General features: G+C 38.5%; 1 protein-coding gene across 7 annotated transcripts in view; it reads right to left on the bottom strand.

The window, feature by feature from the left end:
* The window catches only part of UNC5D (unc-5 netrin receptor D), a 285,175-nt gene that overhangs the window by 43,526 nt on the left and 225,818 nt on the right, over positions 1–15,831 (bottom strand). For all 7 annotated transcript variants that reach the window (XM_073325005.2, XM_073325004.2, XM_073325000.2 and 4 more), the window contains 2 exons: positions 8,329–8,514; positions 3,275–3,652 (listed from right to left, as the gene is read on the bottom strand). In XM_073325005.2, the coding sequence (XP_073181106.1) occupies positions 3,275–3,652; positions 8,329–8,514 (564 nt within the window). The remainder of the gene's footprint in view (positions 1–3,274; positions 3,653–8,328; positions 8,515–15,831) is intronic.

Genomic DNA, 15,831 nt, shown 5'->3' on the forward strand with positions numbered 1-15,831 from the left:
AAGCACAGGAATCAGAACACAACGAGTGAATGCAGCTGAATATCTGTGCCATTAAAAAGGGAGCTCCAAGTTATGAAGTAAAAAAGGTAGATTGTCTGTCTAATATCTTGACGCTCTAGGACCTAGAAAAGTCTCTTTTTTGACATGTCACTCCAGCAATTAGCTTTGATTTGGGCAAGGGGAGGGAAACACCTGCTACCTGACAGCCTTTTATTTGATCTGACAACAGAACAACCTGTTCTGAGTTCTCTATTTAGTATTTTTTTGCATAACAAATGCATGCACGATTTTCTTAACCTTTAAAATGAGCTCTCAAAAAGCTGTTGCAGTAAACCAATTATTAAAAATTACATTATCTGTGCATTCTTCTTTGTCCCCAGGTTATCCACCTAAATATCTATTCATGTTATCAATCTTGTCATCTGTAAAGCTCGTTATAGTTTGCAAAGCTCAATTATTGTTTAAGGTTTCTTTAAGCACCTTTACTCAATGCTACATTGGCAAACATTTGTCTTTAAGTTGAATCTGCTGGTACTTTTGATCAGGAGAAACTCATAATGGAGAAATCACTTACAAAAACAAACTGGATTTATAGAGATTTTCATTTCTTTTTGTTCATATTCACAACAGCCATTGCAGCTTATGGTTTGATGCTCCTCTTACTTACAATGGTGTAAACTGGAACTTACTCTACTGTGGCCATAATTGAGTTACACCGTTGTAAAGTCAACATAAATGAGGGAGGAAAGAATAGATTCTAGATTCTTTCAATATGTCACCCTTGCATACCTTCAGATAAATAGTGAACCGTTGAGATGATACTGTGATTTGCAATTGTCTGCAAGATTTTATTTCAGCCTAGTGGTAGAGGGGGGAAAAGTAAATTGCATGGACCAAATACACCTTGAATTTATTTGCTTTGTGGGATGAGCATTATTTAAAGTAATATGATGCATAATAAGAATTCCTTTGCCCATCATCACTTTTGATAGCTACACTCCCTTGATATCTTTGTAATGTTCATGCCTGAACATACAAATCCTCCATGGAGAAACAATTGCCTGGAATATATCATGCATTTCTGTAGGCTAAATATTATCACTTTTAATTACATATTACTATCAATCTATTCTAAATATACTATGTTTTTGATGCTTTTTTTTTAAAAGCAGCAATGAAATACGAAGGGGAAGGCTGTAAATGCCATTTCATTCAAATAAACAGTAAGAGACAGGCCTGGATGCACAGAACAAAAGTTGTCAAGTGAAATCAAACTCTAGTCAAAAGTGAATCTCAACTCTAGGATCACTAGAATCCAAAAGGTGCCCAAGCTGGAAAGAGTGGCATCAGGCCAGTTCTGACACACATTCCATTTCACAATACCAAAAGGTGTCGTCAGCACCACATAAATGCACTGGCACAGTGTAATAGGCTGCAGAGATGCAATCTTAATATCCTTTATTTGATTCTAATTTGGTTTCACACAGTGGCTGCAAGTTTAAAAAAACTTCATTTCCTTTTAGCAACTAGCAAGCAGAGCTAAGACGAGAATCTCACGCTAAGTTACAAAGCTCAAAAGTCACAAAGCAAACTTCATCTATTAGTAATGCAAATTTAGCTCCTCCATTTTAAGCGAAGTTCTGATGTTCAACCCAGTACTGAGCTGGCAGTTAACTTGGAAGTGATGTACTCTGGAGATGTCCTTTCACAACAGAGCTAAGTTAGAAGGAAAAAACAACAACCTTGGAAAATCCCAAAAACAAACAACAAACTAATTAGACCCCAACAGGTGTAGCCACACACAGCAGTTTTCATTCAGAACAGTGGCTGTCCTCAAAGGTCTCTCATCATTATGATATCCCATAGGTTTTTCTGTCGCATCATCCTGATATCCATCAATGTTCACTGGGTCAGTCATTGATATAATTAGACCGTGAGGGACAAATTGGAAAGGGGAATCTAAGACCCTGATTCACCAATGAGCTCCTGACAGGAGATCTATGGTGGGATCAAGAACCCGGTAAGAAAAAAAGGGAGTCTTCTACACTGGCATAAGTTTCATACTGAGGAGTCATGAGAAGGTGTTGGATTATAACAGCTCAGACACAATGCTGACTTATCAACATGCAATAAACCCCTATCCCTGAATTTGGCCCTGGCTGTAATCTTATTAAATGATCTGGTAGTAACAACTGTCTTCTGGGTGAACAAGATTACTGTAATTTTCACATTTCCCACTAAGTGAGCTCCTGTCTTCTTTATATCATGATATGCTGTCAAGGTTCCTCCCCCACTCTGAACTCTAGGGTACAGATGTGGGGACCTGCATGAAAAACCTCCTAAGCTTATCTTTACCAGCTTAGGTCAAAACTTCCCCAAGGTACAAAATATTACACCCGTCGTCCTTGGATTGGCCGCTACCACCACCAAACTAATACTGGTTACTGGGGAAGAGCTGTTTGGACGCGTCTTTCCCCCCAAAATACTTCCCAAAACCTTGCACCCCACTTCCTGGACAAGGTTTGGTAAAAAGCCTCACCAATTTGCCTAGGTGACTACAGACCCAGACCCTTGGATCTTAAGAACAATGAACAATCCTCCCAACACTTGCACCCCCCCTTTCCTGGGAAATGTTGGATAAAAAGCCTCACCAGTTTGCATAGGGGACCACAGACCCAAACCCTTGGATCTGAGAACAATGAAAAAGCATTCCGTTTTTTACAAGAAGACTCTTAATAAAAATAGAAGTAAATAGAAATAAAGAAATCCCCCCTGTAAAATCAGGATGGAAGATATCTTACAGGGTAATTAGATTCAAAAACATAGAGAACCCCTCTAGGCAAAAAACCTTAAGTTACAAAAAAGATACACAGACAGAAATAGTTATTCTATTCAGCACAATTCTTTTCTCAGCCATTTAAAGAAATCATAATCTAACACATACCGAGCTAGATTACTTACTAAAAGTTCTAAGACTCCATTCCTGTTCTGTCCCTGGCAAGAGCAGCATCCAGACAGACACACAGACCCTTTGGTTCTCTCCCTCCTCCCAGCTTTGTAAAGTATCTTGTCTCCTCATTGGTCATTTTGGTCAGGTGCCAGCGAGGTTACCTTTAGCTTCTTAACCCTTTACAGGTGAGAGGAGCTTTCCCCTGGCCAGGAGGGATTTCAAAGGGGTTTACCCTTCCCTTTATATTTATGACATATGCTATAAAGCAAAAGGGTTTAAATCACATCTGTCTTGTGTGCTTTAAAAAGTAAATGATCGACCTACCTGTGTTTGGCATCACTAAACGGCCACCCAGGTGGCCAAAAATGCCAGTTGTTCTCAGCTCACTTCTTGTTGAAAGAGATGACAGATTCTGAATGTATGTAGTTTTGTTCCTGGCATGGATTGTCGTAAAGCCTCTGTTGTTCCCATGGGGAAATGTTCCAGAATGTGCCTTTCCGTGATACTCGGCCCGCTCTGTCACCCCCAGGGAAACCATGAATGAACTCTGAACTTTGACTTTGATGTCTGACAAGGGATTAAAGAGCGAAGATTCTGTCATGAGCTCCTTGTCCATGGGGTCCTGCAGGCAGATGGGTCCGCTGTATGTTCTGCTCACTGTCAAATCAGGCTGCATGGATGAGTTCAGAAGCAGGGAGTTACCTAATGAAAGGAAATTGATTGAGTACTCAGTTACCATTTTACATGCAAGGGAAACTGTTATGTGCACAGTGGTTCCTAGAAAAATGCCTGCGTACCAGGATTTAATCTGAGTAATGGAAAAATAGAGGAGGGAGGTGGAGTTCCACACCCACACAGGAAAAAGTTTGTTTATCCACCTTTCCATTTTATGTTGTACCTTACAATTCTGGAGTGTGGCCCAGTGGTTAAAGTAGGGGGCTGCATGTTAGTTGCAAAATCAGGGATAGAACCTAGGACACCTGATTTGTTGTATGACCTTGGGCAAGTCACTTTAACTGGAATTTTCAAAAGCACCTTAGTAACTTTTGGTTGGGCTTGTGCTCATAAGTCAGTGAAGTGCTTTTGAAAATCCCCCCTTTCGCCTTTCCGTGCCATGGTTTCCCTATCTATAAAAACGGATAGCATTTTCCTACCCAAAGAGGAGAGTTGTGAGGCTTAATTAACATTTGTAAAGTGCTCAGAGATCATTAGATGAAAGTCGCTGTACTAGAAATGCACAATATACTTTTTGCAAAGGCTGTTGTACTAATTCTTTTGTTATTCACTTTAGCCCAAATTATAGGTTCCTTTAGGGTACTAATTCAGTGGCTAGTCTGGAAAACAATGTCCATAAAATATAGTCATCTATAGATTAACTACAAAGTTTTGGGCGCCTGACTCTTATGTGGTATAACTCCTTTGGCTTTAGTGAAGCAATGCTGACTCACATCAGCTGAGGATCCGGCCCTTGATATCCATGGGCATCTAATAATCATTTGTTGCAACATATCCATCTCATATATTGACAATAAAAAAACCTGCTCTTAGAAGATAATGTGTCTCCCTCTTCTGTTTGCAGTTAAACTTTGAAAAGCAATCCAGGCAATATAACAAAGAATAAAATCAGAACAGATGCTGGAAAATTATTCTGTTGGGCTTCACAAATGTTAAAGCAGAATATTTTCTGATCTAGTTCCTTATCTTGCAATGAGCTCCATATAGGTAGATATAGGTAAAAAAATCCCAAGCCCACATGGAACCTCAGTCAAGTGGATATATGCAGGTGCCTAGAATCGGCTGGTACAAAGTCCATTGAAGGATTTGTGCTTCTTGCCAGATCAAGTTAAAACTTTAAAACAAGCCAGCCTCAGAGGCTAAGAGATGTCTGAAAACACTCAGAGTCTGAGATGCAAGGTTTTATCCTTGTTTTGATAATTCCTAGAGAAATGTGCATGAATTCATCACACTGGCATCCTCCTTCTGATCTCTTCACTACCACCCATCCAGCTTTCCTCTCGTTTTCCAATGCTCTCAGAAATCAGAATCACGTGGCAACGTCCCAAAGGAACGGAACAATGCAACAGTTCTAAAGGATACTTGAACACCATGTTTTCCTATGCTCCAGTCGGTGTCAAGGCACATGTAACAAAGGAGTCAAATGTAAATCAAATGAAAACATGTCTGAACACAACTCTTTTAGTGAGCCTATCGGAAGGTATGGATTCAGGCTTGAAGGAAACTAGGTTGACTAGACATGTGGGACCACAACTATCCAGAAAAGGTTGGCTCCAAATCTAATTCTGGGTGCTGAATGACTCAGAGAACACCCGGTGAAAGAGGAGGAGAATCAATAAATGTAAGGCCTAAATTTTCAAGAAGGACTTGTGATTTTTGGGTTCCCAACTTTAGATGTTTAAAAAGCATCCAATTTTCAGAAAGTGATGAGCCTACCCATCCTTTGAAAATTAGGCTCTTTTAATGTGTCAAGTTGGACTGGTAACATCACTAATCATTCTCAAAAAGTGTAGAATTTGGATCCCTCAGAAGCTCCATTCTCACATACTAGCAGATCCTTTCATTTCACGCTTGGGTCAACAGATCCGTGTCTAATCTGCTACAAAAACTTGAATTGCAGACAAATGTCCTCCTGCAGTTCTAGCATCCACTGAATATTTTCATCAGCACCACTGATAAATAAGGCAATAGGCATTTTAGCTGCTTACTCATTGTGGGTAATGACTGCTCTAATGCATATTTCTAACCAAATGCTGCTGCCTTTGGTATGATTTCTCTTTAGATGAAAATAAGCATAATTTTTAAGCCTTTCTTTGCGGCTCTCAGCATCTTAAAAAAGAGGGGGGAGGGAGTCATTCCAAAGACCTAGCTTTTGGTTTTTCTTTTTTAAATGATGTTGCTGTCAATATAACACAACAGCAGAGATTCTTACTATATTTTCTCCAGCTCAGATGGTATTAAAGAAACGGGGTGTCTTCAGATGTTTGTGTATAACTGATTGTTCAGAATGATTAGATTCAAATGTAAAAAGAATTCCCATGCACACCAACTCTTTCCTATCCAAAAGGTGGCAATTAAGCAAGTTGTACCATTTCTCAATTAAACATGATAGACAGATTAGATAAAAACTTCTAGGCTTCTCTAAGCATAATGTACTTAAATTCCTCCTACTGCTAACCTCCAGCGTGCTAATGTCAGAAGAACTAGTCTCTTCCTCTAAATGGATTAAGGATTACGAAAAAGAGATTATTCTAAACTAGAAAGGTTAAGATTTGGGGATATCACATGAAGCTGTCAACTGAAGAAATGAAATCATGAATAATATGGGATGGATTCTCCTCTGCCATATTTGGGTCAAAATGATTCTCTGGGCCAATATGCAACTACTTTAACATAAAACAGAGTTGCCCAAAGGCTGCTATAGTTTATGCCATATGGCCATTGTTCCCAAAGGAGTGTTCAACAGCTAAAAATTGCAGATTAGAGCTGCTCTTTCCCCTCATCTCAGATACCTCTGACATGTCTCTTACATCTTGGTATGGGAACGGAGTACACTGGCTTTACTCCAGTTAAAGGTCACCTTTCCACACAGACTGATGCCAGGTTATGACTTCTTTGAGCTACCTGTATCATTCCACAAAGCCAGTTTGGGGAGATAGAATCTGGCTCTACATATTTAGGGTTTCCAGTTTTAAAATTTATGCCAATAAAACCCCACCAAACAATTTGCAAGAGATACACTGAGGAGGGGAAAAAAAACAAGCCAGACGTTTTCTGTTTTTTCCAGCATTTGAAAGAGGATTCTATAGTCCCTAGAGGTCTCTCTGTCTAGATTTTTATATCATGCTCATCACCATGTTATCTGAGTATCTGAATCTCATTCCTAACTGTGTGGAATTCTGAAGAAACTAAAGCTGTAATTGGCATAAGAACAAAAACCACAAATCAGAAAATCATATATGTACCTAAGTTCTAAGAGCCAGATTCCAAAGCCACTCAAGTTAATGCAAAAGACTCCCATTGAGATCAATGGAGTTTGGATCCAAGCCTTAAAACCCGGATCCACCAAAGCATTTAAGCTTGTGGCTAAAATGTTTTAAACAGTGATTTATAGGTATGGCTGAGGGTTAGAATACATGTGAAATCTCAGACCGTTTTGGGGCTTTTTGTTTGTTTGCAAGTATTCATTTTAAAAATTCCCAAAACATCCAAAGAAGCTGCAACTGAACGAATGCATCCTAAAATAAAAGAAACTATCTGTGTGGGCATTTTTAATGTGCCTCCGTGAGGTGTCTGTGAACATTAAAACCAAACCAAAATCTCCCACACAAAACCCAAAACAAGATTTTTATAACAAATTGAGTTTCCAAATGAAATAAGAAGCTAATCTCAGATAATGTGGAAAAGATATAATTGCAAATTATATACCACTCCTCACAGGCAACTTGAACTTCCAGATAAATGAGTAAAGTTCCTCTGCATCAAAAGTTTTTATTTATGCTCTGTGGAGCATGTCTCTCTTGGGGAAAGTAGAATGAATGAGAGTGTGTGAGTGTGTGTGATCACGCACATGCATACACACACCAATTGCAACATTTCACTTTCCTAAAGAGAAAAAAAAATTGGGCCACTTTCACACCAACCCACCCACAATAAGGCCAGCATCTAGTTTAGAATACTGGTACCGAATCAAGAAATACAAGATTTTATAATGATCACCACTTCAGTTCAAAATCTCATTTTTTTTGGCCAAGGAAATATTCCTGGAAACTGACTGCTTTTTAGCATGGGGTTTTATTTATGTCTTGGAAAATCTACCAGTGAACTTCTAAAGTCCTTTAACAAAAAGAAGCAAATAAATATATTTTCACAACTGTGCGTCTTCGACTATTCTATATATCTTAAAATATAGAAATTTGCATGCAAACAATGTAACATAAAATGCTTGAAAATTAGTTGTTTAAATTAGGAATATAACAAATGAAAATTTAGTCACTTTCAGTTGGGAAACAGAAACAGAAGAAGTAGGAACTGAGTAGGAATTTACTAAATGCTAATGATTTCTGCGTTTATTAGTTGTCAATGCAGTAGGAGAACCTAATAATATACTCAACTTCTAACACACATACAGAGGGATAAACTGAGGCAAGCTGAGATTAGTCACTTGTCTGAGTTCATACGGAAATTGGTGGCAGCGACAGGAAAAGACCCCAGAATTCCAACCGCTGGGCCCAACCCTTGCCATGAGACCACACGCCTTGCTCTGTGCAAGCCAGCTCCTGTGGCAGTCTCATGCAGCCAGATGCTGCAATGCTCTTTCTCAAAGAAGCTGTGAGGGAAGAGGATGAAATCACAACACTAACCTTGCCGGACTGTTTTAAAATTAAATGTCTGGAAGCCTCCTGTCAGCGCAGATGAATCAATCACGTCCACGCCGTACTCGCTCTGGCTCCGTCTATAGAGTGTAATGCCGACTACCAGCACAGCTACAGCAATGACGGCAGCCCCCAGACCTGAGTACAAGGCAATGTCACTGGCGTTCTCGATATCTGAAAGGAGAGAGGTAGGCACCAGATTAGCGACACACACTCGCATCGCCTCCACTGCCCCCAAACTGCCCACACGAGGATTGATTGGTGCATTTGGGAAGGTAAAAATTAAGCTGGGCTCAGACTAGATCTTAAGACTCATTTTTCCCAGTGAGGAATATGCTGAGATTTTTGGATGCTGTGTAGTGAGGGCATAGGGTGCCCTCTTGCCCAGCAACGTTGCCCTGTATGGACATTGGTTTAATTTCTCTCCCTCTGTTTCACGTTCATAAACCTTCATGATTATTTAACACATGGGGAAAGGTGTTAAAAAAAAAACCATAACAGGAGACAACTGGAACATCTGGTGTTTCCAGGAAATGGCTGGCAAGTCGTCTGACGTTTCGTGTGACTGGGGGGGGGGGTTCAGCATTCGCAGGTCCATGAGTGAAGAGAACTGAGTGCAAATCTCATCCGAGCTGAGTCCCCACCCAGCAGTGTATTCCACAGGCCGGGGGGAGTACAGTGGGGTTGACAAGTATCATTACCCATTCCTTGCACCACTTAATTCTCAATCTGAGGGTTTATGTAGTGCATTATCTTGTGCCGAGCTCTGTACAGGTGGGAATTTCACCCTCAAACCCTATACTGTATGCAAGAAACAGATGGCCAGACAATTTTAAGAGAAATAGGACAGAAGGATGCTGATGATGTGTGTTGAGAAATTGTGAGCAGGGACCTAATTTGTAAAAGTTACTTTTTCTGGTTTACCACTTCTTTATTTAAACTAAATGTTGGATACGTAACTTGCCAGGAACGCACACTAGCTATTCAGCCAAATGCACCAGTGGAATACTGACAGCCCCCTAATTTCAAGGCAGCTGTACAATAGGAGCAACCAGCAGCAAAAAAAAATGAAATTAAGATATACGCTGCTATAAGTAGGCTGAAGCAAGTGGGCTATTGGTTACCAAGCTGTCCTCCACAGAATGCAAGCCAAGTACTCAGAGATATAAAGCAAACTGCTCACAGAATCTCCATTTACCTTAAACCAGTTCTCCTTGGATTGCATTACTTACTAAAGAGACAGAGACTCTCAGGGCTTATATTTACAGTGGCCACTCCAGAAACAGTGGCAGAAAATCTCCAACATGTACATACTCGTGCACCTGAGCTTAAAGGGGATATACCCGTAAAGATTTCAAGCTTATGGTCCAGGAACATCTGTGAAGTGTTCAGATCTGTTGTATGAAGGCATTTCTCCTACTCTGGGTGGCTAATAGTTTCTGGGACTTTCAACATCCAGCTCCACAAGGGATATTGTAGATGCAAAGTGATGTATTGAGCAAACTTAAACACTATAACACAAATAAAAAAAAAATCAAGGTCTTTGTAGAGTTTAATGTCCTGACATGATCATTCATTTATTGTATTTGTATCAGATGCCACCTTTGTTTTGAAAATTTGCTGGCTCACTACAAAAGCAATTTTCCCTCTCTTGGTATTGACACTTCTCATCAATTATTGGGAGTGGACCACATCCACCTTGACTGAATTGGCATTCAACATTGGTTTTCTACTTGTAAAGTAACTCCCTTCTCTTCATGTGCCAATATAGATTTATGCTTGCATCTGTAATTTTCACTCCATGCGTCTGAAGAAGTGGGTTTTTTTTACCCATGAAAGCTTATGCCCAAATAAATCTGTTTGTCTTTAAGGTGCCACCGAACTCCCCGTTGTTTTTGTGGATACAGACTAACACGGCTACCCCTCTGATATTTCGCACCTTTGTTTGACTTTCATAACTTAATGCCCCTTGCACAAAACATAATTTTCTTTTGGGTCAGAGTGTCCACATGCAAAAGAAGGCCGATTGTGGTGGCAGGGGAGACGTAGGCTATGACATAATGTTGACGATATATGGAGTACACTCAGTTATTCATGAAAGTAACCTTCAACAGTCTTACTTGTAGATCATCATTTCTAGCTAATTAAATTGCCTCTGCAGCACAAGTTCTGGAGGGTAGGTTTTTTTGGTACCTAGTTTCTGTTGGGATAAGGCTTGGGGCAGTATCTTCTTGACTGAGGCTCTTCTGAAGGAGTTCTTCCAGGAAGGGAGTTGCATCAAAGCCCATTGCTGGTTGCTGTGAGGGGAACAGTGTCTCTCTTCTGAGTTGAAGTCAGAGTTCTAGCTCCTGGAGAGGGCCAGGACACATTGAAGGAACTTAAAGTGAGCGACTTCTGTGTACAGTTTGTTCTCTAGTTCTTTGCCAAAGCCCTTGGAGTTTAGTGTCTTTCTGCTTGGACTGATCTTTGATGCTGGACATGCCTCTCTCATTAAGCATTAAGATTGGATTTTTCAGTGCTGCTTCAAAATTGGGTATGGTAGTGGTGTAAGAATCTGAGCTGCCAAACAGAGCAACCTCAGGGTACAATCTGACCATGTTTAGCCTGTGCTGTCATTGGTTTGACAATGTGCCACAAAATGGGACTTTTTAAAAAAGAACATTTAGAAACAAGAGATGGTCAAATTATTCTTGTCTACACTTTTCTTGATTTTGTATGTGTGTGGAGGGTGGGGTGGGGGGCTGTTAAAATCAGAACTAGATTTCTTTCGCAAAAAAATTCTGTTTAGTTGAAAAGCCATTTTATTTGTAAAAATACAAATCATATTTATTTTTACAATTTTAATATTTTGGGGGGGGGGATATTGCTTTTCCAAGTAGCTCATTAGAAATAAAGCTCACATGTTACTGTATAAGTCATTAGCACTGGTTGAAGTTTTTGACCAACAGTAGAAAGAGAAAGAGACAGAGCATGTATGTTTTCATATTTAGATGATGGCAAAGGGGAAAAAGGGATATTTCAGGAGCTCCTGGGTTCTAAAAAAAGAAGAAAGAAAAATATTTCTGGAAACACAGCTCCAGATTGTTAGCAATCTTTGGTCAGCTTCTTCCCTGGGTAATATTTTACTGATGCAGATGGAGGAGAATATCTCTATGACTAAGAATAGATCAGCTATAGAGATGCTTAAGAACAGATGTGGAAAGGAATAGGAAATGATCAAAACAAAGAATCATAGAATCACAGAATATCAGGATGACTTTAGTCATCCTTAAGGTCATGATGTTTCTTAACAGATTTTGTAGTTTACAAAGAAAATAATCATTAATCTTAGTCAGAGATCCCAGTTAGTCCATCTTGTGGCACAGGTTGTCACACAGTTTAAAAACAAAACAAAATCACCAAATTGACCCCTGACTTTTTTTTTTCTTGAAACTTTATTTTTTTTAAATTTTGGGTGAAATCAAACCCAAACCCACATAAGGTTTAAAAATACCTGGAAATAATTTTATAATGAACATGTGGTATCTTTAAAACATTTGATTCTTTTATTTCTACTAAATTTTTCTTTCTACACAAACAGAAATTGATGCTCTTGCTGTGTTAGGAAATGGGTTGGCTTTCTTTCCTCGCGTGATTGGAGAAGTTAGCATTTGTTGGCAGTTGTCATACAGAACAGGAAATGGAGGGAAGCTTTAACCTGCTATTCAATGGTCAATGTTTGCAAACCACCACTGTAATTATGGCATATGGTCTTAGGCAAGTACCCAGTTTTGACCCATGATTTGCCCAAACTTTTGCCATAACTACAATGAAAATGTTTCAAATTCTGCTCACACCATTTCTTGGAAAGTTTGTCATGCTATAAAATTTACAATGGAGTTTTGAGTCCATTTTAATATGAATTATGTTGGTGCCGAGAGGCTCAGTCATTATCAGCACCCTCTCCCCCTCCCCAGTATGGTAGGTGACATACATAAAGAGAGTAAGAGACATTCCCTGCCCTAAAAATCTGACAATCCAAATAGACAAGACCAACAAAGGAGGTATCATTATCCCATTTTTACAGATGGGGAACTGAGGCACAGAGAAATCATGCGACTTGCCCAATGTCACACAGTGGTAGAACCTGGAATTGAACCCAGATCTCCTGAGTCCCTGCCATTAACCACAAAAGTAACCTTCTTTCCTCAGTTTCAATCTCTAACACCAGGGTACAAAAAAGGAAGTCTACAAATCAACTACGTTTCAATTTCTTCTCACTTATGTGTCCCTAAGCAATCTTTGTTGTTAGATAATTAACTCTGATACTCTATTCCTGACAACTTTTGTGGATAAATGGTACGTTGGGTAAGCCAGGAGATGTGTTGTTTATTATGAAACATCCTGGAATGGTATATATCCCAGAGGGTAGAAGTAATCAGTTAACAAGTGTTTGAGCTCCCCACCTCCACATTCCCGTCCTTTTGGGAGCTACGTTGACCTATCCAGTAGTTGTCTTAAACATATAAACTTTGTAAAAAGTATCCCTTTTATACAGAAAAAAGTGGAAAATCTTCATTTGTTCCCTCCTCCTTTACAAATAGGTTAAATTCTGATCTAAACATGCATACCCCCACTAATAATAAAAATCCGCAGCTGCCAGAGGCGTACAGGTGGCAATAGACGTATAGTGCAGGAATTCAGAAGTTATTCTTCACTGTCAAAACAGGATATGTAAAACTGAGAATATTTTAAAAAGTTGTCACATTTTAAACACTGTTGGGGTAAAAATCATTAAGAAAATCTCTCAGCTATGTTACTAATAGTAATTCATAATTCTTAATTCTTACATTATTCAAACAAATTTACTTAGATAATTTACATTCTCATTTTCCACTCATCTTAGACAATAAAATAGATCAGTCAGTTTCATTTTTGGTTTCAGCACAAGACTGCCATGTCTGGATTACAAGTGCTGAGGAGAATATTCAAATACTCTTTTTTTTGGGGGAAAAAACCCAACAGCATTAGAAAAACAAAAACAATTTACATTAATGAAAAATATATATTTTTAAAAACACAACTGGGACCTAAATTTGATGGTTCTCTTCTTGGTATAAGGTTTATTTCTAGGATTCCTTATCTTTAATAAGATATTCAGTGTTCTGGTTTGTTTGTTTGTTTGGTGTTTTTTTTTAAGAGATGACCTGAAAATGATACTCAGGTATTCACACAACTATTTCTTAGTCGGGGATGAAAAGACATAACAGCAAAAAGTGAGCTGTAGCTCACAAAAGCTCATGCTCAAATAAATTGGTTAGTCTCTAAGGTGCCACAAGTACTCCTTTTCTTTTTGCGAATACAGACTAACACGGCTGTTACTCTGAAACCTACAAACAGTTGAGATTCAGGGGGGGAAGAAAAGAATTCACTAAGTATGACAATTTAAAGAAGCAAAATGGTACTAATTTTGTTCCAAGGGAAAATGCTGCTTATAAAAAGATGTGTTTATTCATTCATTTCTATTCACAGCACTATTATTTGTTTCCAAATAACAAATGAAAATGAAAAAAACCACACTTTGATCTCTTTTTCCATTCTCACCTTTTATGCAGAATTTTTCTTTCCTTTGGGAGAATGGAGATTCAAGAAAAAGGAACTGTGGATTTTTTTTTTTTTTGCTTTGGTACTTTGTGTTTTTTTCCAGATGCGATTCAACTGAAAAGAACACTTGAAGTCAACCAATTATTATTTAATGAACTGCATCCTCCTGACCCAGAGGAGGCAGTGACTTTCTTAAAGCAATAAGTTTCTGTGATTTTGTTCCAGGGTATGTGTTTGTGGTAATCATAACTAATATTTCACTCCATCTCCTGACACTGTTACACAACATTTATTGAAAGCATATTTGATGGTAATGAAGTTTCTATTAACTATGATTAAGTTTCATAAAGCACCTGAAGATAATTTAAGATGTGCACGAGCAGAAAATGAAACATTTGGTTTAGTACATTAGGAAATGTAATTGATTAAATTATCTCATTTACAATAAAGTGCTTTCCACGAGCCATAGAGGGCACACATTTCCTCCAGTTTGCCATTACAGTTTGTTAGGAGATATCAAAGATTTCTCTAGCTTTTATTCTCCGTCTCCCTTCACTTTGCTATCTTTTTGTACCCTCCAGCCTCTGGAAATCTCTCTCCATACAATCATTCTTTGAGCACGTGAAAGTCTTAACAGATATGAAACCAGTCAAAGCCAGAGAACCATGCATAAGGCTATTTCGCAGAACAGGTTGTTTCTTAATTATCTTCATAATTGATTGATTTCACATCAGTGATGATTCATGTAGTCTTAAACTAAGCCCCTGTTTTCAATGAACAGCAACAAGCTGTATTTATATAATGTACTTCTAGCCTCACAGATTAAGGAAACACCATTTAATTCCCCTAGGAGCCTCATGCACTCAAATGGACTCCATTAAGGTTTTATTTTTAATAAATCAGAAATTAAAGCTGTTTGACGGATTCACTTTTAGGATCCAATAATTAAGTAGGAGGTGCATAGATGAAAATGCGACAGTTGCTCAAGATAAGTTACAAAATAAAAGAGTAGTTCAGGGCAGAACGGGGATGGTCCCATTAAGACAAATTTAGAAGGGCATGATAATGCAAGCCAACCATGGAATGTTTTACAGTTTGCTTTTGATTTTGAATATCCATAGAAATATTTCATAATTGGAAAAGGCACAGGGGAAATGCTCTTATTCAAGGACTCTGCACAACGCAAGCAATAAAATGTAATAACGATCGTTATATGTAGGACACCCACAGAACTCCAATGTGTTACAAGATGAGAAACTGAAGGCCAAGTTCCTTCAGCCTGCCAAGAGGTGCAGCTATTTAGGAGGATAATTATTCTTCTTTATTATTACTTTTATTGCATCACATTTTTGAAACTAAGTTATACATCCTCAATCTGTGTGGATATTATAAGTATCAGTGGACGAGATGCATTATGAAAGAATAATTTTGGTGATAAATCCCTGTTTTTTAACATAGCAAAATACTCTGAACTGTGTTTACTGAACTTCCCATTATAAAACCCCATGAAAATTAACTGTCAATTTGACATCTAAAGCCTACTGCATGTATTCCTAAGAATATATACCTTGGGCTGGGATTTCCAAAAGATTGCCAAATAGTTAGATGGCCAAACCTCAGTGAATTTTAAATGGGATTTAAGTGCCTAATTCACTTAGGATCCTTATAAAACATGGCCTTCATGTCTGGGAATTTCAAATAAATAATATGCACTCATAGGGAATCTTTCACCAGAAGAATTCAAAGAAATGTTCACACATTCAGACACAGAACTAGTGCTTCTCAGAAAATAGATTTTTCCCCACAACATAATTAGGTCAAAAATATAATCAAAATGTCTTCACTGAAATTCTGGACATTTGGGGGTGTTTTTGTAAAAAGGGAATTTCAGCTGGTTGGGCAAAACCT

The sequence above is a fragment of the Lepidochelys kempii genome, chromosome 26, assembly GCF_965140285.1.
Source record: "Lepidochelys kempii isolate rLepKem1 chromosome 26, rLepKem1.hap1, whole genome shotgun sequence".
NCBI classification, from domain to species: Eukaryota; Metazoa; Chordata; order Testudines; family Cheloniidae; genus Lepidochelys; species Lepidochelys kempii.